Consider the following 26,046-nt stretch of genomic DNA (forward strand, 5'->3'; position numbering starts at 1 on the left):
GCACACGTATGGGAGGGTGCTACATGACATTTTCATGGACTCTGTCCAAGATACATCGGTGAGCTGGAGCTCCGGACACTATTATGACGTTTTCCCAAACGCCGCACCCCGGAGACAACAGCCTCGGTCGTTGAAATGATGAACAGATCACGCACGGCTCTTTCCGTGAATTTTTACTAGAAACGATAGGTGTTCGCATGTAACCATGCCTCTGGCATTCCAACTGCCCGTGGCTATGTTCTCACCCCGTGGACACGCTTCTGGCAAGCTGCGGCCAGGTCATATTATCGCCTAGGGGTCGAGACAGCGTCATCGAAGCGACGGATGTTCTACCTCTGGCAGCCCAGCCAACAAGAGAAGCTGCTTGGGGGAAATCGGCTGCATTTCAAAAGGGGCCTGAGGTCGAGTCGCGTATTAAAATAAAGAGCCTTGCATACCCTTCACAGAGACCGCATCCTGAGACACCCCCAAGATTAACCTTTGGAAGTCTTGGAGTGCACCATTTCGCAAGCAGATTTGATGGCAGATGCGGCGCGATTTCGAACCTCTCAGTACACAGCGAATTGCAGTTCCAATGCGAGAGGCGCGGTCACAGACCTTTGGCGTCTAGGAAACATTCACTGGCAGCCCGGAACAGTGGTGCTTGGTCTGTTCACTGCCCGTTTAGCGACTGAAACGGTGGTCTCCGCCGCGCAGTGTGTAAGAAAGCGGCATCATGGCGCCAAGGACTCGAGCACACAACTGATGTATCTTCGACAGAGACTGGAAAGCTATTGTGACGCAACATAGTATTCGCTTATGCCTCAAAAGCTGTTAATGAATTTTTACGGAAGTTGAAGGCAAGATAACTGCTTTTTGTTCCTGGAAAGCCTGGCATTAAGTCGTGAGTTATATTGCAGTGCAAGTGGACCCATAACGCCTAACTGCAGTTGTGCTTGTCGGGAACAGCCATACTTCGGATGAGCAGCTTCGTCGGCAGTAAACCCGCGGAAACAGTACCGTCAGCCTTCTTCCTCGACATTTTTGCCGAACATGCCCAATTGCGCTGTAAAAGAACTCGTAACCGACACAGGGCAGCATCGCTTGGTGGTGCGGTTATATTTTAAAAATGTTTTTCTCTTTGAATTAGTTTTTGCACTGCTCAATAAATCGGAAAGCTCAGGTAATCAAATAATGGAATGATCTTTAAGGAGAATTGGAGATCACGTCCTTATACCTTTATTAGCCAGAGTGATGTAAAAAATGGCATTTAAGAGGATTTAGAAATTTTGGCACTTATGGTGCATGAATTACACATGATTCAGCGAACTTCTCAAATATAATAATAATTTCCGGGGTTTTACTTGCCAAAACTACAATATGATTAAGAGGCACGCCGCGGTGGCAGACTCCGGATTAACTTTAGCACCTGGGGTTCTGGCATTCGGTCCCCATCGAAATGTAGCCACCGCAGCCGGGGATCGAGCCAGTGTCCTAGAGCCTAGCATTGCCACTTTTCAAATGTAATGGCGCTTGGCAGAACCTCAACAATAGTCATAAAAGATAGCACAAACACAAAAGCCAATAGCCAGCAGATTTTATTATGCTCAATGTAACGTGTCTACTGGTGTAAATTCTAGGATTACAGGTATTCTGTGCTGTTCACCATGTTCCTGATATTTTCCCCCAAAACTGCTTTGGTAGCAAAATGAAATAAAATTTGCAAAATGTTCCAGTTCACTAGTTCCTTCAGGGCTGAAATAAACTAAGCACAGAGACATATCTTCTCATCCAGAACTCCTCACGGCCCCCCGCTTCCTTTCGTCACTTGACACTTGCTCTCCCAGTTTCAACGCTTGCTCGGGAGCCGTGGAGCCGCTTCCAAAGAGTTACGAGAGTTGAGATATTGCTACACGCGTGTGGTATTTGATTGTTTGACCGAGGCGCGCGGGCGCCATCACTCGTGAAAAGAAGAGGAAGAACGAGCTGGGCTCGCGCTGTGAACCTAACCGGTCTGCGCTGCAACCGCTGTTGTAAATACATCCTGTAAATAGTTGCCCGTCTTACCGACTCGTTCTTCGCGTAACATCGTGGTGGAGGTGGAACGTTCCCCGTCCTCGCCACGGAGCTCCGAAGCGGCCGCACCGTCGTCTTCTCAGCCATGGCTTCCGATGGAAACACCCCGTCGCCACCTACACCTGCAGCGCCTACCACAACGTACGTTACGGTTCCTAGTCTCCGTGATCCTGGGACATTCTCCGCCCAAAATGGCGTTGACGTCGACGACTGGCTCAGCATGTATGAGCGTGTTAGCCGAAGCCACCACTGGGACCCTACCATCATGCTTGCCAATGTGATATATTATCTGGACGGGACACCGCTTGTCTGGTTTCGCACCAATGAGGTTGAGATATCCAGCTGGGACACTTTCAAAGAGAGGCTTCGCGACCTCTTTGGCAACCCGTCAGGTCGCCAACAGGCTGCGCGAAAGGAGCTTGCTACCCGTGTCCAGTCGTCGACAGAATCGTATGTCGCCTACATACAGGAAGTGCTCGCGCTTTGCCGGAAAGCCGACGAGCACATGACCGAGGTTGACAAGGTGGGCCATATCCTGAAAGGCATCGCGGACGACGCCTTCAACTTGCTCGTCTATAACGACGTCTCTACTGTCGACGCCGTCGTCAAAGAATGCCGCCGCTTCGAGGTAGCCAAAAGCCGCCGCGTCGTCCCACAGTTTTCCCGGCTCCCAAACACCCCTGCCACGTCCTCTTGCTCCGCTCTTCCTGCCACACGCCCTTTTCAAGAGAACGTCACTCGTATCGTTCGCCGTGAGATTGAAGCGGCGAGTCCGGCCCCCCTTCATCCACGACCCCTCGACGGTACCTTTGACCCAGCGGCCCCTACTATTTCCGTCATACAAGCAGTTGTGCGGCAAGAAATTGCCAACCTTGGCATCCCTACCGCCTGCTCTGTCTCCCGACCTGATTCGGCATCCATTCCCATGGCTCCATCCTTCCACGACCAGTATTTCGCTCCCCGACCACGCAATCCTGCTGAATGGCGTACCCCCGACGACAAACCGATCTGCTTCCGCTGCCACCGAGTTGGTCACGTATCCCGCCACTGCCGCAGCACCTGGATGCCGCCGTACTGGAGCTCATTCCCTGCTCCTCGCCCATACGCCGACACTCGCCGTTACTCACCTCGCCGTCCGTACTCTTCTTCTGATGCCCCTGACAGCCGCTCCTCCGGGCGATTGCCGTCGCCTCAACGCCGTCGCTCCCCGTCACCCCAACCTCGCCGCTTTTCCTCGCCAAACCGCCGGACGGAAAACTAGGCCATGCAGCTCTTGGAGGTAGTGCTGCATCCCGTCCGTCCTGTACAAATCCTCCGCTGACGCTCCTCACGAACGCGAACCTAATTGACGTAGACGTGGATGGTGTTCCATTCAAGGCATTGGTTGATACTGGAGCCCAAGTGTCCATACTGAGCGCTAATCTTTGTCGTCGCCTCAAAAAAGTTCTTACGCCTGCCATCACTCGGGCCGTACGCGTCGCCAATGGCGCCACTGTTGCCGTCAGTGGTATGTGCACTGCGCGCGTAGGAATTGCTGGCCGCCAGGTTCCAGTCCTGTTCACCGTGCTGACCAGTTGCCCTCACGACCTCATCTTCGGGCTCGACTTTCTGACGACGCATTCTGCCCTCATCGACTGTTCCACCGGTACGCTGTGCCTCGAGCTTCCTCTTGTTTCCGACGTTCGCCCCGAACCACCGAACACCCTCTGCACTACAGCGTTTGTTCGGTTACCTCCAAAAGCCCTAACCTTCGTCGAATTGGCCTCAACGGCAACCGTGCCTGATGGCGACTATGTCGTTGCACCTATTCCTGACGTCCTCCTGGCGCGCGACGTCTCTGTGCCTCACTCCGTCGTTACCCTTGCCGCTAATCGGATGTGTCTCCCCGTCATCAATTTTGGCTTGACGAAGCAAGTGTTACCTGAAGGCATAGTGGTGGCCACGCTCCGGTCTGTGACAGACGACCACGTCACTGCTTTTGCAGCCGACGCGTCTCCCGATCCTCCTGATTACCCACCGGATGCCTTGAACCTCGACGGCCCATTACGTCCCATGGTCGCTCCGGACCTCGCCCCTGACCAAGCAGCCGCCCTATATCGCCTTTTGTTGTCCTACCGCGACATATTTGACACTGAAAATCGCCCACTTGGTCAGACGTCCCTTGTTCAGCATCGGATAAACACTGGTGATGCTGTTCCCATTCACCGCCGACCGTATCGTGTGTCCACGGCGGAGCGGCAAGTTATTCAGCAGGAAGTAAACAAGATGCTCGCCAAAGGCATTGTTGAGCCATCGTCGAGTCCTTGGGCGTCGCCGGTCGTGCTCGTCAAAAAGAAAGATGGCACGTGGCGTTTCTGCGTTGATTACCGCCACCTAAACCGAATCACTAAGAAGGACGTTTACCCTTTACCACGAATTGACGACGCTCTTGATTGTCTTCACGGTGCCAAATACTTTTCGTCCATTGACCTTCGATCTGGTTATTGGCAGATTTCCGTCGATGAGCAAGATCAAGAAAAGACCGCTTTCGTCACTCCAGATGGCCTCTACCAATTTAAGGTTATGCCGTTCGGTTTATGCAATTCCCCCGCCACGTTCGAACGGATGATGGACTCTCTGCTTCAAGGTTTCAAATGGTCAACTTGCCTTTGTTACCTCGACGACGTCCTTGTGTTTTCTCCTACATTTGAGACACACCTTGAACGCCTGCGTTCTCTCTGTTTTTCCTCTGGTCCATGTCGCCGACGAGCAGCGCCGTGACCCGTCCTTGCGTGTCATCATTGACCGCCTGGAATCTCCACTTGCCGACAGTTCCCTTCGCTTATTCACACTTCAAGATGGCGTACTCTACCGCCACAACGTTCACCCCGACGGCCCAGCATTACTCCTTGTGATCCCTAAACACCTTCGCTCGGCTGTTCTCCACGAGCTTCACGACCTCCCCACTGCCGGTCACCTCGGTGTGTCACGTACCTACGACTGGATCCGCCGACGCTTCTTTTGGCCTGGGCTTGCTCGCTCCGTTCGAAGATACGTAGCTGCGTGTGATAAATGCCAGCGACGCAAGACACCATCGACGCTACCTGCTGGGTACCTACAACCAATCGACATTCCCGCAGAGCCATTCTTTCGGGTTGGTTTAGATTTACTTGGTCCCTTTCCTCTTTCTACCTCTGGGAACAGGTGGATCGCTGTGGCCACAGATTACGCCACGCGCTACGCCACCACCCGAGCGCTCCCTACAAGCTGCGCCACAGATGTTGCCGATTTTCTTTTACGCGACGTGATTTTATTACATGGAGCTCCGCGACAACTTCTCACAGACCATGGCCGGACATTCCTGTCAAAAGTTATCGCGGACATCCTGCAGTCCTGTGCCACGAGGCACAAGCTATCCACGTCATACCATCCGCAAACGAATGGCCTCACGGAGCGTCTTAATCGCACTCTCACAGACATGCTCGCGAAGTATGTCTCTTCAGACCACACAGACTGGGACCTCACTCTGCCGTTTGTCACCTTTGCCTATAATTCCTCGCGCCACGACACAGCCGGCTATTCCCCATTTTTCCTCCTGTTCGGCCGAGAACCAGCACTGCCCCTCGACACAACTCTCCCTGTTCACGCGGCACCCACCAGTGAATATGCACTTGATGCCGTCGCCCGCGCTGCTCACGCAAGGGAAATTGCCCGTGACCGCCTTTTGAACTCCCAAGAGAGTCAAAGGCGTTTGTACGACCAGCGACACCAAGACGTGCACTTCCCGCCTGGTTATTTGGTGCTTCTATGGTCTCCGTCGCGTCAGGTCGGCCTGTCAGAAAAACTGCTGTCGCGTTACACAGGCCCCTACCGAGTGCTTCGTGCCGTGACTCCCGTCACATACGAGATCGCCCCTGACGCCCCATCTGCTTCCCAGTTCAGCGATGTCGTGCACGTTACACGACTGAAGCTGTATCACCCTCCCAGTGATGACATTTAGACGCTCCTAGACGTCGCTTCTGCCGCCGGGGGATTATGCTACACGCGTGTGGTATTTGATTGTTTGACCGAGGCGCGCGGGCGCCATCACTCGTGAAAAGAAGAGGAAGAACGAGCTGGGCTCGCGCTGTGAACCTAACCGGTCAGCGCTGCAACCGCTGTTGTAAATACATCCTGTAAATAGTTGCCCGTCTTACCGACTCGTTCTTCGCGTAACAATATTAAATAATAAGTTCTGCGGTTTGCGCGTGGGTTTTCACCGTAGCTAAGGTTGCATACGTCCACTCGGTGGTTTCCAAGAACCTTTCAGGTCTCTCTTATGATTTGGCCGTTTATTATATTTTGTATTGTGTAATGCTTTAGAAACAATGAGAGAGCGCTGTTGACCTGCGTGAAGCAAGTGGTTTTAGTGCATTTAAGCAGAATATCTGCGCTTTCTATTTTGTTGCGTTGTGCTGGCTGTCTGCTGTCAGTCGGAAGTGTTTAGAAGCCAGGTCGCTTTCTCCAGCCCTGCCAAACTTGCGCTTACTACATTGCTGTAGTTTATACTTTTGTCGTGTTCTTGGCATTTATAGTGTGAATGGCTCCTCCGCAGAATCCTTCTCATTGTTAGGCGGGCCAAGGGTGGAAAAATGTTTCCTTTCTTGCACCGAAAAGAGCGTGGGTTAAAAATGCTCAAGCAGGCGAACTGAAGTCGCGTAGCCTTTACGTTTATTTTTTTTAATCAATACTGCTGATCTCGAAATCGTTGCAGGGAGGGCATACGTATAAATTCAAAAGAAGCACAATCAAGTAATTTATACATGGAAAGCACTAAGACACTAGCAGAACACATGAAATTATTAGTAGCAATTAGTTTGGTATGAATAAAAAAATAGAAATCACGAAAAACACAATGACGTGTTCCGCTGATGTGATCAGATTATTAAATCAAAATCCCGACACAGGTTAGGTTTAAAAAAAATTTTTTCACAGAAACTGCTCAGCATGTACATTCATTTCCACCATTGCTAATGTTACGCTTAGCTTGTGTGGCAATCGATAGCGCGAGCGCAAAGCACAGACATTCAAAATCGGCATGCGAAGACCTTTGCAGACGGCCCTAAAAGGCCTGGATGCGTAAGGCTCCTCGGCTTTAGATAGGCGCCGATGAGTCGGTGAGACATGACTGTTGGAAGTCACGCGAGCTGTGTGTGCATGCGCGTCTGTACCAACGGCGCCTATCTTCCTTTGGACGCTCACCCCGTCTGCCACGCGACATGTTGGCGCCGGGAGCTTGCATGAGCGTTCATGAGACGGTTGTGCCCATTTATGGTCCAACCTTGCGCCTGCGTTCCTGTGTCTCGTGTTGCAGACCGCCGTGCGAATCTCTGCATGGCTCCCATTGGTCGAGGTAATGCAGCCACTCTTTTTGACGCTAGTGCCAACAAGGCACCCTTAAGTTACGGCCCTTACAGGCGGGCAGTACTTTATAAAAATGTGCGGCGCACATGGTTGTTTACGTCGTCATGGCAACAGGCACAGCAGCCGTGCGGCACCTCTCTTTAGCAGCTTCTTTTGTTTTCCCGTTATGTTTTTAATATTATACCGACTTGGCCAGCTCCCCCCATGTCACGCGCACACGGTTTTTCAACTTTCTTATGTGCGTGCGCTACGCCGTGCAATAGGTAGATGTTTTTCTTTTCTTTTTTTTTAAAATTCAAATACACAAACAATGCACAGCGCACCACGCGCACGTACACAAATCATGCCAATGTGTCCTTAAAAGCATAAAGACGTATTGATATTGTTTGTTCCAGACTCAGTGCTGTGAAGACAGAACCCTGGACGGGATGTGAAGAAAAAGCACGCTGCGCTTTAGATAAGAACGCAGCTTCAACTTTTGTACTTGCTGCACTACATTTCTCCGTGTTCGCTCGCCTGTAGCAATGTATTAAACCAGTTTGTTTTACGTCGTCTTGTCTGTCTGCCGTTCCGTCCTCGGCGATCAACGAGGGGCAAGCTCAGAGCGAACGCCGTTCAAGTTGGTGGCTGCTCCAAATTATGAAGAAGTTATTTAATGATAAAACGTTTGTAACAGAAGGACTAAGTTCATTCCATTCTCTAATTGTTTTAAGGAAATATGAACATTTAAAGCAATTTCAGTTAAAGGTGTGTTCGTGAGTGCTTCTGGCTTGCTGACCTAGAACTATTCGAAGAACTTGAATGAATGTTTATTTTCCCACAAAACATGTGCAATACAGTGTTGTGGTGGGAAAAAAAGCTGCTCATGGCAGCTTGACTGGTCCCAAGAACCCATCCGAGCAGCAGGGTGGAGCAACATATTTCGTAATGACTATATAAAGAAATTGCGATCAGTACGGATACGTCAATGTTTATGTCACCATGAATAAATTGAAACAAAAACTTTAGTCGTGCTAGTTTTGCTCTATTTTGCAGTGTTAGTAAACCAGCTCTCTTTCACAATTCAGTCAATAAATCCGTTAACTTGTATTTATTAAAAAAGGACCTAAAGGCCTTCCTCAGCACCCCTTCCATTCTTGCAATGAGTTTTTCCGTGCACAGATGCCACTCCTCTCAGGGCCTTGCACTAATTGCCTAGCACTGCTGCTGTGCTCAGTGGTTACGGAGCTCGACTCCCAAATGCGCATTGCTCCACTTGCATGGGCTCTAATCCTAGTGGAGGCAGTTGTCGAGCAGTTTTATTTTTCTTCACACTCTGCCATTGGCGAAGCTGTGGATGGCGAGGTAGTCTGACATCGTCTTGGTGGCTTGTCGATGACAGCAGCCACCATCATCGTTACGGAATCGCCAGATAGACGAAGCAAACCCAATTGAGTGCTGTCAAAGTAAAATTTTGTGGAAGTGCTGTACCACTATATATGTTTATCGTCTAATCTCGCTGTGTCCTTGCCATCGATCTGTTGCAGGCGCTGCAAGGGTTCCAAAAGGCCACACAGGTGGCACCACTCTGGGTGGATGTGCTACCATCGCTGACGTCGCAAGTGCTGACAATGTGCCTCTCTGTCGGCAGTGAGGCAGGCCAGTTCCCTGACTTGGCAGACTCGCTCAAGTTTTTTGAGAATGCTTTTGACCATGAGCAAGCACGGAAGGAGGGCCGCGTGACACCTATGGCTGGCGTGGATGACGACTATGATCAGGCCATGCAGAGCATCAAGGTGCACTTTCGTTTGTTTAACTTTCTTCTAGTTAACTGAACCCTGACCAAAAAAAGCCCCGGCAAATGCATTTCTACAGGTCAACACTTTAGGTATTTCTATCCTGAAATCTTATAAACATTTGAAACCTGATCTGAGATGTGATAAATCTGAAAGCCGATAAACAAAAAGAATCAAGTAGGGGCTTGCAAGTACCGAATAGTAGATTTTGAATTGAATATTGAATCGAATCAAGATAGCAATGCTAAATATAGAAATCTAATGTCGGTCGAATATCAGAAAATGTATCACGAAGCACTGCACATGCTCAGGAATCTACTAGCATTGAACAAGAATGTCGCAAGCTATCAGTAACTCATTGCACCTTCGATTGGTGCTCCTGCAAAGTTTTGAAGGTTGTTTAACAATCTATCAAAGCTTCAGCGTGACAATAAGCGATGTCCTATAATCAGGGGCGGGACTCCTGCACGAATTGCGCCAATTTGATACAAACGCAAATTCCTGCAGCCAAACACAGAAAATTGACCGAAATTGCAACATGCTGCGCCAGAACGGCTTCGGCACGTGTGCTCCAGCAGTTGCCACGAAGAGCGAGCGGATCCAAAAAAAGGCCGCAGCCGTTCACATTCCGTACAGCGGATGACGGTGCCTTCCGCACAGTTTCTCGTAATTTTCGTCTTTATAACACCGGACATTCCAGCGCGCGCAGACGCTCCCAGCTATTGTTGCTGCTGTAGGAACAGCCAGGGTGGCTGTATTTAGAGTTTACTAGAATATAGTTGCAGGTGCGGATCCAGGGGGGATGTCCGGATGTCCTGACCCCCCCTCAGATTTCCGCATCGCCCCCTCGCTGACAGGGGGACGGCCCTGTCGCAAAAAATATGGCCACTAGCATTCTTCGAAAGTATTTTTCACGAGTACCAGTGATATCAGCCATGTGGAGGTAAAGCTAGCTCGCTCACAAGCTTAGTTGTATTCCGTCGGGGTGTGGTGTTGCGAAGTTGCCGTAGTTATTTTTTCTCATGAACACCTCGACCTCCTGGCGCCGGCAGTGCCTTACTCGTCCCGTCGGTGGCGTCGAATGAACGAGGGGACGTCCCTTTTACCAAGCACCCCGATGTCCGCGCGAGTGTCTTCGCGCCTGATCAACTTAGTTGCCCCTTGGGGTGTCATCGGTTGCCTCATTGGTTGTCATCGGTTCCGCGACCAACCTGCTTGATGAAAGAGATCACTTGCTGAAGTGTTCATATACAGGGTTTGTCCAAAAAGTAATGTCAGTGATTATATTGTGAAGCGACTATACATCGCAGCGCGCTAAGACCAGTTGGGATTGGTGTAGGGGGAAGTTAGCTTACGCACGCGCGGTCGCTCAGTCGTCTGCGACCATCTGGAGAGTAAGGACAAGGTTTTACAGCGTAAGCTGTTATGGGCTCATTCCAATAGCCGTTTCGGGTCGCGATGATGCCGCCGGCGATGGAACGCGTCGGCTTGCACGTGCGACGGAGTCCCAAGCAGGCCGCGTAGGGCGCATTGCAGTAGGAGCGAATGTGACAGCCGTAGTTGCATTGTCCGTCGCTTGGCTGGGCCGAACGGCGCTAGCCATCGGCGATGGAACGCGTCAGCTTGCACGCGCGACGGCGTCCCAAGCGCGTTCCTGACGCATTCACTCAAATTACTAGGTAGTACTGTCGAAACGCTCCTCTAGCTTACGCTGTGACTGTGCTGCGTGTGCCGCGCAGGCCTGGCAGTTTTTCGTCAACTCATTTTCATTTACCATGCAAGGTGTAATGCAGCGCTCGTTGGAACAAAGGACCACCATCGAGTTTTGTGTGAAACTCGGCAAGTCTCCAGAGGAAACTTTTCCTATTATAAAGACAGCTTTTGGTGATAATTGTTTGTCACAACGTCATGTTTACCGGGGGCACAAGGTCTTTTTAGAAGGTTGTGAAGAGGTCAGTGATGAAGCCTGCGCTGTACCGCCATCAACGACCATCACCAACGAAAATGTGATGCGCGCGAGAGATCTTTTGTACTCAGACCCTCGTTTGATTGTCCGTTTAGTGGCACAGACAGTAAACATTCCAAAAAGTACCGTTCCCAAGACTTTCACGAATAATTTTCGGATTCGAAAAGTGTGCGCGAAGATCTTGCGCAAAATGTTAATGGACGACCAACAATCGAACCGAGTTGAAACGTGCCAGGAGGTTTGGAACTTGTGCGATAGTGACCCCCACGTTTTGCACAATGTCATCACAGGTGACAAGACTTGGGTGTTTGAATACGGCCCCGAAACAAAAAGGCTAAGTGCCAAGTGGCACAGCTCGGCGTCCCCTCGCCCTAAGAAGGCCAGAATTAGCAAGTCAAAGGTAAAGACAATGCTGATTGTGTTCTTTGACTTCAGTGGCCTTGTCCACCGTGAGTTTGTACCCCATGGCACAACCGTGAACGCCAAATTCTACGTGAAAGTTCTGAAGCGACTCAAACGAAGGATTCATCGCACCCGGCCTGATATCGGGGGCGATTGGAAACTTCACCATGACAACGACCATGCAGCCTGCACCGCCTTCCTCGTGACCCGCTTCCTGGCCGATTGAAAGATGCCAACGGTTCCCCAGCCACCCTACAGTCCTGACGTGGCTCTCCCAGGCTTCTTCTTCTTTCTGCGCTTGAAAATTCCGATGAAAGCACAACATTTCGCGACAGTTGGCAAAGTCGAAGAGGCTTGCACCAAGGCTGTAAAGGACATTCCTAAGGAGGCCTACCGTCAGTGACGCCTTCGATGGTTGGAAATCTCGCTAGAAGCAATGTAACGACGCAGGAGGAGCCTATTTTGAAACATTTTATTGTGTTGTACCGATCTGATCAATAGTTTCTTTTTAATCGACTCACTGGCATTACTTTTCGGACAAACCTTGTATAAATAATAACAACTATCAGTTAAACTAAGAACTACGCATGAGCAACTTTTTTTTAACTGTAGCGCTCATTGTGATCGCAGTTACACGTTGACAATATCCAGTACGAGTGCAGGGCCGGTATTTTGTAGCGATGACTTTAAAGTAATAATGCCTTTTCGCGCTTATCGCGCTTTGTCAGTGGTCAGAGCGACGGTCCGCTCGCGTTATCAACGTTGATATCGTGAGCGGACCGTCGCTCTGACCACTGACAAAGCGCGATAAACGCGAAAAGACATTATTACTTTAAAGGCATCGCTACAAAATACGGCCCAGTACACTACAAGTTTTTCATTGTAACTTCGCGGTTTTATTGTCGTACATTAAGCATAGGAGGCTCAAAGCCGCCGGATCCGTTTATCTGAGTGGGCGTTTTTGCTCGTGCAGCGGCTGCGAAGTGGGGGAGCGTGACAGCCAACGCCAACGCGCGGGCCTAGGATGGCGTCGCGTGGTTAGAGAAACGCGAGCAGATGCGCGCCTTGTGTAAAAGGATGGCGTCGCGTCGGAAACAAAACATGAAGACGTTGGCTCGCGCTCTCGGCTACTACGCCGAATCGTTCTTCTTGTAGGTGGCGTCGCGAGTCTTCATACGCGGTGATTTGCATATCGTAAACAACCAGCGTAGTGGTTGCCGCGTTGGAGCTCCAAAGCAAACAAAGGTGTCTCTGCCGAACACATAGAACAAGGTGTTCCAACAAGGTGTTCCAACAAGGTGTCCAAACAAGGTGTCCCAACAGAACTCAAAAGACGGACCCATGCTTACGCATTTATAACGAACCTGCAACAGATCATCCCAAATTTTATTTTAAGAGACAATACAGGCTAGATAACCAGGTGTTCAAAATTAAGCTTTATGGTTTTCTTAAAATTAGGCACTGGTAGGCACGTGAAGACCACCTGCGCAAATAAGTCATGTGGCCAGGGAGGCACAGAGTGAGATCATAATTATCGCTGTCAGCAGCCGAATTGACTAAAATTGAATAATTAACTTTTTATTGACTTCAGTAATAAACACGACTGCCTCTAAGTTTTCAATACAGACATTGTTCAATTTGAGTTAATTGGGCTGCTCACAACGATAATTATCATCTCACTTTGTGCCCCGCTGGCCACATAACTTATTTGCACAGGTGGTCGTCGTGTGCCTCCCAGTGCCTAATTTTAAGAAAAGCGTAAAGCTTAGTTTTGAACACCCTGTTTTATCAGGCACAGCCGCCAAGCACATGACTGTATTGGGTAACGTCGTTTTCCTATAAGCTCGGAGAAACCGATACCTGGCTTCGCTACAGGTCTTCTTCCTCTTTCTGGGGTTTTACGTGCCAAAACCAGTTCTGATTATGAGGCACGCCGTAGTGGAAGGCTCCGGATTAATTTTGACCACCTGGGGTTCTTTAACGTGCACTACAACGCAAGTACACGGGCGTTTTTGCATTTCGCCTCCATCGAAATGCGGCCGCCGCGAATCCCGCGATCTCGTGCTCAACAGCGCATCGCTGTCTGAGCCACCACGGTGGGCTACAGGTGTTGCTCTAGCCGTATAAAACGCGGGTTTATCATGAGCAGAAACGGTGAATTTCGGTAAATAAGAAAGCCTACTATCATCATCATCATTGACAGAAGCTGACCCTCCCCCCCCCCCCCCCCCCCTCAGAAAAAACCTGGATCCACCCCTGAGTTGAGTGATCCAAGCAGCGCGGCGCTCCCTAGCTGAGGCGCAAAACAATGAAAAGGAGGCTGAGGGCGCTGCAAACAAACCGACTAAATATTAGGGAGGCGTGCGCAGCAACAGTTTCAGCGGGCGGATGCCTCTGTCCCTAGGGCCGGTGTAAATTAAAACTATTCCAATCTAGCCCTTCGTGATGGGTCAGAATGGCTCGGGCCTCACCCATATGGGCACAAAAACAGCCCAGGGTACATTGCAGCTCTTTGGGTCTGCGGTAACATATATGGTGACCCAGAAATTATGTTACCACGTTGATTCGATTGGACCGCATAATTTGAGAACATTTTCCGATATCATCACGAGCGTCGGCACCGAAACGTTTAGTTTGATCGTAGTGCTACCGATGTTTTCGACTTTACAAGAAGGCATATGCGCCGTGCCGCTGCTCGACCCACTCTTCGATATTCTAGTGCGCTATAACTACAAAGCGTGCTTCTACTGCCCCGCATTACGATTGGCTTGTGGCAAAGTGAAACTAATTCTATTAAGTAGAAATGGCTTTTGATAAACCGTCACATAGTTCATAGCTCTGGGTTCTCCGTACGATCTGTTGAAGAGCATTTCCAGACACTTCACCCACACTGTCGAGACATAAAAGAAAAATGTATTTATAAAAAAGTGGCTCATGCTACTTTTTGAAAGTTCGGACAAACTATTGCAGAATGCATGTTTTTTGTGATTGCTACCAGTAATTAAAAATCTACAGGCGCTATTACCAAAGTTTGCATGCACTAGATGAGGGGTTCTCAAGCATGTTGGTCCCAGAGAAGCCTGCTAAGCTTCAGCAAGTGCCAAGGAACTCCTCCCCTTCTCTCAAGTAAGAGATGCTAGGTGTTGCGCTCGACAAGTTTGGGGCCAGCGGCGGTGGTGAACAGGCTGTTTTGATAACAAAGTGCAACACACGTGGTGCAAACTGGATGCAATCGTCATGAGCCAAGACAAGACAGCATCACAACCAAGGCATGCCAAGAAAGAACGACAGTTTTCAGTGCATATCTCACGGGGAGACTTAAAACCTTTAATCACAAGAGGTCTTAGAATTAGTGCAAACTCTTACGTTGAATACTGTAAAGCAACCTCATTAATTGAGATTTGACGGTATCAAAAAAGAATGTCTAAATTAACCGAATGTCAAATTATCGTGGGTATAAAGAAAACAACAAACAAATGTTTACTACGTCAACACGTTTTTATTTAATGAATCGGCAAATCCCATTTCCCGGGTTCGAGTCCCGGACGAGAACGAATTTTTCTTCAACTGCGAGGCTTTCTTTCGAGGAACCCGGTTGGGTTTCCATTGTAGCAAATTGCTACATTTTGGTGGATGTCTCAGTTTCCCTTTAATTACTTATCTCCACCTAGCGGATTTCCGCTGAACTATTACGTCCTACAGTGACCCTTGTTGGCGTAAAACAGGTTCGTTGGAGAGCAGCGCATATTTACGCAATGTGACCCAAGTTGGTCCGATGGCTGGTTCGAACCCTGTTACCTCAGCACAGCAGCCCGATGCGCCAGCCATTCAACCGCGGACTACCCAGCCACCCTGGTAGACGAGAAAACGGGTTAGATGTAAACATAGACAGATAGATACTAGATAGCCTCCGGGAAGTGTGTCATAAGAACGCACTAAAAAGGGTGGGTTTTCTGCATGTATTTCTTATGAACGTGTTGGCAACCACAGTGTGCTGTGCCCAATGGTGCAGGAGGCCAACAAGGCCCTGCAGGACTACCTGGGCCAACAAAGCCGCCACTTCCACTGCAAGGCCTCCTTTGTGGGCTCAGGCAAGAACCGCTTCCAGATCGAGGTGCCCGAGTCCTGTGCCCGGCTTGCTGACTCTTCCTACCAGCTACAGGGACAGCGCAAGGGCTTCAGGTAGTCAATGCAGCTGTGCACACACCTGCCTGTTCACACTGCCAGTATATACCGAGTGTGTGTTCTTCCTTTTTTAACCATACTTTTAAAAATCACCTGTGGCAGTTAGCATAGTTCTAGTCATTGAGGAGGACATGCTGCTTGGCTAGTTGGTGCTTATTTAATGACAATATGCAGTGCAATGGCACAACCGCAAATTGCCTGTGACATGTTCTTTCTTTCTTTCCTTTATTATTCATGTAATGTCTAAACAACTACACAATAATTGTTTGATGGTTGTGCCCTTGGGCTAGATTGTTTTATTAACACTTCCTTCACCGCGGAAAAATATATAGTTTTCAGGTGTCTAAGAAATATATATTTCTTTTTCCTGCCACAGAAAATACTTGATGTTAAAGTGTATAGTATCAAATTGTGGAGGAAGAAATTATCTTTCCAACAGTATTAATTTGAAACAACAGATTTAATAAAAATACTATGAAAAAGGTTATCAAAGCAAAGAAAATTTCAACAAAAACGATAAACTCAGACAATAACATCAGTGCTGCTTTGCACAGAATAGACATAAAAAATATTTGAAACATACATTTCGAACACAAGGGCCATATAAGCTCTGTATGTACAAAATTGCTGTAGATACTTAGGAAAACATAACCACTAGTGAACCGCCACGTCCTTACGAACCGATGTGTGGCACTCCGGAGCGCAATGCCAAGGTCCTTCCCAGCCATCTTCGTGCACCAAACTCCACTTCCTGCGTGGCCACTGGCCACTAATTGCCATCGTTCATTCTCACCCGAACGACGTTGACATCCTGCAGGTAAGAATTGTGACCTTTAGAATGTGCCGGATATACAGTCAAACTCCGCCGCATCGACATTCCCGCTTCAACGAAGTGTTTTGGATCCCCCGACCGCATCCCATAGTCTCCAATGTATCACAATTCCCTCCGTAACGAACCACCTTTGCATCGTTCTCCCGGTTCAACGAAATTTTCTCGAGGCACAATCACTCGATCTACCAGATGAGAAATTAAGCAAACTAGTTCTAATAGTCTGTAATACTGGCAATTATAGAAACAACATTATTTCCTGGTTTCTGACGGCTCAGACGCTCATAAACACACAAAATTCGCACGTAACCTACCGAATGTTGCAAAACCATGGGGGTCGTCATTGCTTGATGTTCATGACAGCAACGCATTCTGTGACAGCCCCCAAGCTTGAGATAAGCAACATTCATTGGAGCCAAAGCCTAGCTGAATCCACACGTTTCATATTGGCTGCTGGCGCAAGCAACCTTGTGTAACGCTTTAGTAGGGTTAGTAGTCCTCGCTAGAACACTATTGTGTCCATGCTTCGCCGTGTGAGCGCTCACCCGTTTTCTTTCTTCTTTTTGGGGGGGGGGGGGGGGGTGTTTTCTTGTGTACGGTAGCATGAGAGCTAATGGCGGTGCCACAAAGCAAGGAACGAAAGTTTCTTTCACTGGAACAGAAGGCTCAAATTATTGCTGCGGCAGCAGCAGGAAGAAAAGAAGGTAGCATTGCTGAAGAGTGTGGCATCTCGCCAAGCTCTTTGTCAACGATACTCAAGTTCGAAGCGAGCACCTCAAGGGCGCTAGCGTCGGGCACGTCTGCGCAATGCAAGAAAACGACCCAGCCCGCCCCTGAAAACCTTGACAAGGCAGTTTATACGTGGTTTTGTGACACGAGGGTAAAGAAGATTCCGATCAGCGGTAGTCTGATACAGCAAAAGGCACTCAACTACGCCTGCGTTTTAGGCATTAGCAAAAATTTTAAAGCAAGTGCCGGATGGTTGAACCGGTTCAAGGAGCGCCACGACATCGCCAGCAAAGTCTTCTGCGGGGAGTCCGCTTCTGCAGACTTTAACAGTACGTCATTGTGGATCGCGACAAACACCGCTAACATCATAGAAAAGTACCCTGCGTCTCATGTATATAATGTGGACGAGACCAGCTTTTTTATGAAATGCTGCCGGCAAGACATTCGACTTCAAAGGGAAACAGTGCCACGGAGGCAAGCAAAGCAAAAAGCACGTCACTGTGTTGCTCTGTGGAAATATACAGTAGAACCTCGCTGATATGTTCCCGCCTAATACGATTTCCCGGCTCCTATGTTCGCAGTCGCGAAAAATAAACATAACCCCATAGAGGAATGTGTTTATACATTCTGGTTAATACGTTCCCGGAAAATATGATTATTTGACAGCAACGTTCAGCATTGCGGCAAACTGCGGTCGTATGATACTTTCTGCAGCGAGAAATAATCATGCAGGTGTGCAAAAAGGCCGCTCTCATGTGCTTGTGAAGCGCTAAGTGGCAGACAGCCGCCGCGCAGCTTCTCTGCAGTGCTCAAATTCCCCCCCTCCGCGACTTCTCTCGAAATGTTTTAATCTCACGGCCGGTCTTCTATGCTTGAGGCGGCATGTTTATATTCTCGACCACAAGGTTGTCGGGCTGTTAGTTTGAAGACAGCATCGGCTTGCTGTGTTGAGCAGGGCATATGAACAAGAGGTACCCTTTCTTCCTCCGTTCCCAAAGCCGCAGAAGAAGCTTTTCTGGATACTGGACTCGTCGGGGCGGGTGCACCAGCCGGGGCAGCTGCACTTAGCAGTCGTTCTCAGTGATAAAATTGCCATCCTTGCTCGAAACCGTTGTGATGGTGAACTCGGGACTGCGATTCCAAGCAGTGCATCTCTGGTGATGTTCGGTCTCCTCAGTGCGGCGGCGGTAGGAGGAGTGGTGATTTTGCAGCGGCAATTTCCGTGTCTCCCACACTTTGTTCACGAAGTAACTGAGAAGAATGTACTTCTCACTGTCAAGATTGGCTTGCATCCAGTGAGTGGCCTTTGACGTGCTATCTGCGCGTTGACTGCTTTGGCCTCGTGCAAGACTGTAGGGGTAGATGAGCGGTTCAGCAACTGGTCTCTTGGGCATCCTCATCGACTGTGACCTTTGTATCTGTCTTGACTCAGGTGACCTTACTCTTTTCAGGGGCTGTTTTTCGACTTCTCTGTTACAGTCACTCGTCCCTCGGCGGTTTTCGCTGTTTCCAACAATGGTAGATTTCATCATGTGCTTGTAGTTGTTCTCTGGAACTTTGAACGAATGGTCCACTTTGGTGTAACGCGTTGGCGACTCGTTCAGATGTCGCGTGTCGACGTGGTCGAACAGGCGGGACTTAAATTTTGAGCATGGGATGGCACGAGGCTGACTGAGGTAGTCGACGCTCGTTGGTGTCTTCTCGGTGTCGGTGATGCCTATTGCATCGAGTCGCCACATCTCCGTCGGGTAGGAAGTGTCATGTGCGGCTTGCTCATTCCGCTCACACGCAAGGAATAGGGCAGAGGCTCGAGTTCCAATTAGGCAAGGCATTGGCAGGCTATACTGGGTAGACGCCTTGCACCAACCAACCGAAGACCGTCTCAACCCCGCATAGATCGCTGCTTATACGTTCCATTCTTCTGGTCACTATGCGCCAATAGTAATCTGATCCTATAAGGACAGTGATTGCCGGTATCGGTCGATCGCCCAGTCGATTCTCATCTGCGACAAACATCTTGCGTTCAGGCAACTGTGCGAGGAGATCTTGTCCGATGGCAGGAGTCTTCACGGTGCAAACTTCCGGTACCTCCAACGCTTCTACGGTGACGCTGCGTCAGTCGAACCGACTATGAAGTTCGAGCTTGACGCTTCGACAGTTGTAAGGGCGGGAACACTTAGAAGTGCCAAACGTCCAGAGAAAGAGGTATTCTGTCCCGAGGGAAGGCAGGTCGAGCCTTTTGGACAGGCCACGTAGAATAAAGGTTCTCTGGCTGCCGGTGTCAAGAAGTAGTCGAACTAACAAAGAATTGTGGTTTCCGGACGCCCAAACTGTGGCTGTTTGCATCAAGACAGATGCAGACGTATCACTACTAGCTGGAGCACTTGTCACTGGGGGCTTGACACTTTTCGTTGGATCTTGGTTGACAAGTGGATCACTGGTCTCCGGAGACGGGTAGTTGCGATCTTGGTTCCATATGGCGCAAAGTACGGAAAGGTGACGTTTAGAGCATAACTTGCACTTGAGCCACGCGGCATTGCGGCACATTCGTGCTACATGGCCCTCTCTGCCGCATTTAAAACAAGAGTTCTTTCCAGCAAGCCGGCGTCTGATCTCGTGGGCTGACAATGTGGCGTGGCAATCCTTTATGGTGTGGTCACAGTTATCGCACAGTACACAGCAGGGATGGTTGTTCGATGCAGATCCTGCGGCCAATGCTAATGCTGACGGTACCGGCGGTGGTAGACAAGGTTGAGGTCGCCCGTGTCCCGCAGAGGTATTTGTCGGTAGGCACCTTGAACGGGAGGCCTGACTCTCTTCTCTGCTCTCGACTTGCACCTGCAGGAACTTCATGACCTTTCGCACCTCCTCTTGCCGTGACCTCGGAGTAGCCCCATCATCGGGCTCAGTCTCCTTCATGCGTTGACGGTAGAGAATAGCGATGTCTTCGGGAAGCGATCGCATAAGGACGCGATGAAGGATAACCGCGTATTCTGACGCTGGAACCCCAAGGCTGTCGAGGCAGCTTGTACGAAAGTGCACCTCTTCGTAGAGTTCCCCCAGCTGCGATACCTGAGAAGAGCGATCAATGGGCGCGATGGCAAGTAAGCAGTCGATGTGGTCGTCAACGAGGGCGGTATGACGGCCGAACCTCTCTCGGAGCATTTTCACTGCTACAGCGTAGTTTGTTTCCGCCAGACGCACACCTTCAGTTGCACGCTTCGCTGTGCCAGTTAAGTAGGATCTTAAGTACGAAAATTTCTCGATGTCGGACAGCTCGTGGTTGTTATGGATTGTGGCCTCGAAATGTTCCCAGAAGCCTTGCCACTCGTGAAGTTCACCGGAGAAAACGGGTACCTGTAGTTTCGGTAAGGCAACTCGGTGTAATGGTGCTCGGGAACTTGCTAGAGTGGAGACGCCTTGGGTGGCGGTTTCGCTCAGAACGCTGTGTGGTGCTGTCTCCAGCTCTTGCAGCAGAATTGAGAATGAAGCGGACTGGCTCATGGTGTTGCGGATCTTATCGTGGTACTCCAGAGCGACGGTCGCTTCCGCCTCATACTCGTCACCGTCATCCATGAGGTCAGCAATCGTCTCGTTGAGTGCTGCTAGCGCCGAGTCCTTGTCCTGCAGGTCATCCAAAATAACTTGCAGGTCGGATGGCGAAGGATGCTCGGCTTGTAGCGCTTCGGTAGCGGACGAGATGAGCCTTGTAGCAGCGGCTCGAAGTAGGCCTCTGCTGCGTCGCAGTCGATCCATAGTCGGTGCAGGACGCCAGTCGTCTCCGGGGTTTCGGCACCATAATGTAAGGAACGAAGTGACTGCGCGTCTGCCAGTTGCGGTTTATTGAACCAACTGGTCAAAGATGGCGCTAGCGCGAGCCTTCGCCTCACGCGTTCTCTCCTCTTCGTCGTCTACAGTTTTCATCATCAGTTAGGTGGTGTTAGCAGCGCAACACTCGTGCCATCTCTCGTAATACGCTGCAACCACACACCGTCCGCCGCCAGCACTAAGCTATGCGGAGAAGCTGAATTACAGGAGGCGCAAGAGCCATGCAGGGAAAACATCGGGGGATGCCTGAGAGTCGAGCGTCCCCACACCTTACACACCTTACACGAGTCTGTATGGTATATAAAATTGTTTATGTCAAACAGCCCAAATATTCCATTGAAAATCACGTGTACAGTAGAAACCCACTGTTACCTTCCCAGGTGCTGTGTTTTCCTGGCTGTTGCGTCGTTTTCGTCCGGTCCCAGCATAGCTCCCGTAGGACCGAGCATCGCAACTGTGGCACTGTTCCCGCATCATGCGTTACGAACTGCCACCCAGCGCCGGCCCGAGCCGCCATGTTGACTTTCCATGTTGCTTGGCTTGGTGGCTTCATGGGATTGGCCGCCTAAAGTGCCGAAGGCGACACCTCTGACGGATTTGCAGTTTCCGTCAGCAAAAGCATGGCCTTTGAGATCCGTATTTGTTATCTAAACATGGTGTCTATGACGCATTGGGGGTCTAAAATTGGTAGTGGTGCATAGCTCTTCTGTATAAAGTCCAAGGGCAATAACACCGTCGCCATGCGCCGTATGCTGTATGTGCGAGTGAAAGTGTGCAAGGGTCAGCCGATGGTTGTGGCTCAATCTCGCACGCGCGAAGGAGAAAGGCGGGGCGGAAGCGTGCTTCTGCTGTCACGAACGACGCACAGAAGGGGGAGGGGGGGGGGGGGGAGGGTCTACTCGGCCGGCAGCCGCGCAGGTGCCGTATCTTGAAAGTTATCTGCGATGTGGAAAAAGTGCGCGCCCGCGCGGCATTATTCTCTGGCATCAACTGAATACTCTGCAGTCTCACAGGCCGTATCTTGAAAGCGATCTGTGTTGGAGGTGGAGTCTAGGCAGTGTAGGTACGTCGGCGGCTTGTAGCTTTGTGCGTGCTGTGTGTTCTCGGCGCTCAGTTTGCATTGAAGCGATAGACAACAGCACGAAGCTCACTTTGCTCGCTGCTGCTGCAGCGCTTTCTCACGCCAGCGTTTGAGCGCGTTTGTGTCCGTGCTCATCGTGTGCGGTATGTTCATGTTTGCCTATGCGCGCTGACACCAGGCTTGTTAATTCACTTAGTAAGCAAATGTTCACAAGTCTATACGAACGATAAAGCTACTATCCTTACTTTGTATAACTGTCTATTAATTAGCTATCGCAATTGATGCTTCGGCTTTTGGGTGAAACTGTGATTTTTTTTTTTTTTCAGGTTTAAGAATTAAAATAAAAGTGCGTGCAGTTCACTACTACTCTCATTTCTCAATTTTTCCTGTTTCTCGGCTCTTGTGTTTCCCGGCTCTTAGGGCTTTTTTTTTTTTTTTTTTTTTTTGTGGACCGGTGTAAAACCTATTAGCAGGGTTCCACTGAATAGTATAGCAGCATTGTTTTCTCTTTTTTGTAAGAACTCCCATGGTGGAGACACTCAATATAGCGAACAAAGCCTGTAGCAACAGCTCATAGCTTGCTTGTGCAGCTGGCAGACTGCCAAGCTAGCATGCACAAGTAGTGAAAGAGCAATTCTGGGAAAGGGAGATGGGCAACTTGGCAGCAGGATAACATAGCCAGCAGCCATGACATCGGAAAATGGCTTTCCGAAGAGTGCCCGGAGATCCGCATGAAGTTCTTTCCTTCAGGCATTTTTAATTTGGACGAAACTGGGCTTTTTTGGCAGGAGCTTGCAAAAAAGACTCTCGATCTATGTGGCAGCACATGCCATGGCGGGAAGATGATTAAAGTGCATGTTACCATGTGGATGCATGGATGGATTGACCATGCAGACTCTAGCCATTCGTGATTGGCCAGTTCAAGTTGCCGAGGGGCCTCTCAGTGTCCTACGACTGCAACACTAAGGCGTGGATGAAACGTGAGAAACAGGGCTAAGTCTGACCACCGAGTGTGCCTTCTGCTGGACAATTGCTTGGCGCATCACACTGCCTGCCACCTGAAGCGTTGAAGGTGGATTCCTTGCATCGAACACAACAGCAACACTGCAGCCCTTTGACCAAGGCTTCAAGATCAGTAACAGAAGACTTGTTCAGCGGCTGGGCTAACCTAACCTTCACATGGGCCTCGAGCTCAAGGAGCAATCCAGATGATTTCATGCATCTGGACCGACGTTAAGTAGGAAGGACAGAATGGCCAACTGCTTCCGTAAAGCAGGCTTTGTGATCGCCGCAGAGGAGACTTTCGCACAAGTTCCGGACGATCAAAGTTCCCTGAACCACACTTTTTACCAGCTGTCTACTTTCCTGGGTGCCATGTGGTGGAGGTGAGCTAGGCAGGCGTAGTGGCAGATATAGCTGGTGCGGAGTAGGCCGAGTCAAGCGGCAGTGAAGATCTCTGTAGTAGTGCCTTTATGCACAGCTGGTGAGCTGGGTTCACCTTGATTTGTCGCTGTTGTTCCATAATTGCTGGCTATTGCCTGTGGAAAGCCTCAACAAGAATAGAGACAAGTGTGATGGCTCGAACTGTAAGCAAGTCAAGTTTACGGATTTTTTCTCAATGAATTATACTTCATTATCACATGCCCACTTGTGGATCTTGCACACAGATGTTCTTTTTTCTTTCTCGCTCCTAAAATGTTTTCATCACCGTGGTGTGCTTGTCGACTTTGTTGCCTTGGGATACACGTATAAATAAGCTCCCGCTTGTTACGATTTGAGGCAATTGCGAGAGAAGTGCGAAGGTTTTATTAGGAGCTATACATGGGAAGAACTTGGCATTGAAGTGAAGCCTACAGGGGGCGGAGCTTCTTCATAATCGTGTTACTCCGCCAAGTAGTGCGGCAGCTAGGAGCTGCTTTCGGTGCCAGTTTTGGTTTACCTTGACATGATGTGTAAGCCCATTGCCCGTTTTTGCAACCTCTGATATAGGCCTGGATGTTTAATAAAATTTGCCAAAATATTGATTTTACCGTTGAGAATGCCATATCAAGATCTCGTATGTTTGTGAGAACTACGATTCCTCTCAAAGGTTTTTTTATCAGGCTATTTTTGAAAATTTTATATGGTCTAAAAAAAAGGATACTTCGTATAGGTGACCAAATAAGCTTTTGTAATGTGGTAAACCTCAAGAAATACTATGAAATGTGCGTGACATTAGTTGTACTTAGCTGCTGGCCCTCGAAATTCAAAAGCACTTGATTTAAGCATGGCATCCTGTCAAAGTTTGCCTTTTCTCATGAGTGGCCCTACATCTGTGTGGCAGACGGTACTACACTGAGGAGGTGAAGCGGCTTGTGGCAGACCTAGTCTCTGCTGAGGAGGCCCAGGAGACAGCCGTCAAGGACATCATGCGCCGCATCTTTGAACACTTTGACCGCAGGTGAGCTTTCGCATTGCGATGCACGAAATTTTAAAACTGTGTATTGAATGCTTGAATGATTTTTCCCTAACACCTATAAAGGTAGCAAGCTGACAGGAATTGGTTGTTACCCCAAACACTAGTTTTTATTCCTTTATTTTTTATTTACATATATACCCTACAGGCCTCAACAAAGGCATTATGTAAAGGGGGTGAAATACAAAACTCTATACAAGCTAGCATAACAATAAAAAAAAAACTTAACATCAAGATAGAGTTAAGTACAAAACTAGTGATCTCAGATATTAGATTACAACATATTGCGATTCGAAAGAAATGATATGAAGTACAAGACAACAACTATGCATCGTGGAACACAATAAGAGAAAATGCACAAAGTATTATACATATGCCAAAAAAAAGTTGGCTGCCATCCTGCCCTGCGAACGTGAATGTCTAGCGAAGCTGTATAGCTGTATCAAACACCACACATGGTCGAGCATTGTATTCACGCTGTTCTTCTGGTGTCTTTAATTTTCCGTGGTCTACCCATGGCAGTCTTAGAATGAACTGAATGAGTGGCTAGACGGGTCTCCCTTTTATATTTGAAAGTGTGATGACGTCACTAAGTGTATGTATATATATATATTGTGACAAGAGTATACGGCAGGTAGACTTGACGAAACTTGACGGTTAAAACAAGCTGGTTCGTTCAAAACCAACCTAGTGCGAACCGCACGATCGTCAACGTCTTCTTCCACAGTGGCTGGCACAGAGCTGGTGCCGATGTGCTTCGGTACAATCACTGCCCACGCAGAAAGGAGCCAACCTGGCGACTTAGGGGAATGACAGCACAGGAGGGTCGTAACACGGTTTCAGCCGTGCAACGTGAACTGTTTCACGCCCTCGGCAGCGGTGGTCGGAAGATTGCTCGAGCGGCTCGATGATGTAGTCCACGGGAGACGTTTGCTCTACTACTCGGTAGGGACCATGGTAATTCGATAGAAGCTTGGTCGAAAGGCCGAGAGTAATGGACGGGACCCAGAGCCAAACTAGCATTCCTGGGGAATAGTGAACACTGGATGCAGATTCGTCATGGCGAGATTTTTGGCGACCTTGGTTTTACGCGGTAAACGAGCGAGCCAGTTGACGACACTCTTCAGCGTAAGCAGCTGCTTCGGAAACAGGCGTGGCTTCAGAAACATCGGGTCGGTAGGGGAGAATGGTATCCATGGAACATGATGGTTCACGTCCATATAGAAGAAAGAAAGGAGAGAAGCCGGTGGTAGTTTGTGGCGCAGAGTTATAGGCGTACGTGACGAAGGGGAGCACCTGGTCCCAATTGGAGTGATCATCGGACACGTACATCACAACCGCACCCTTGGTAATCTCCAA

At 49.4% G+C, this 26,046-nt stretch overlaps 1 protein-coding gene across 1 annotated transcript in view; it reads left to right on the top strand.

Annotated features, from left to right (window-relative positions):
- Positions 1-26,046, top strand: part of LOC119451027 (DNA mismatch repair protein Msh6) — a 383,914-nt gene that overhangs the window by 236,770 nt on the left and 121,098 nt on the right. The window contains exons 21-23 of the mRNA XM_037714459.2: positions 8,964-9,212; positions 15,593-15,762; positions 24,556-24,672. Of these exons, the coding sequence (XP_037570387.1) occupies positions 8,964-9,212; positions 15,593-15,762; positions 24,556-24,672 (536 nt within the window). The remainder of the gene's footprint in view (positions 1-8,963; positions 9,213-15,592; positions 15,763-24,555; positions 24,673-26,046) is intronic.

This window comes from Dermacentor silvarum, chromosome 4 (assembly GCF_013339745.2).
Source record: "Dermacentor silvarum isolate Dsil-2018 chromosome 4, BIME_Dsil_1.4, whole genome shotgun sequence".
Taxonomy (NCBI): domain Eukaryota; kingdom Metazoa; phylum Arthropoda; class Arachnida; order Ixodida; family Ixodidae; genus Dermacentor; species Dermacentor silvarum.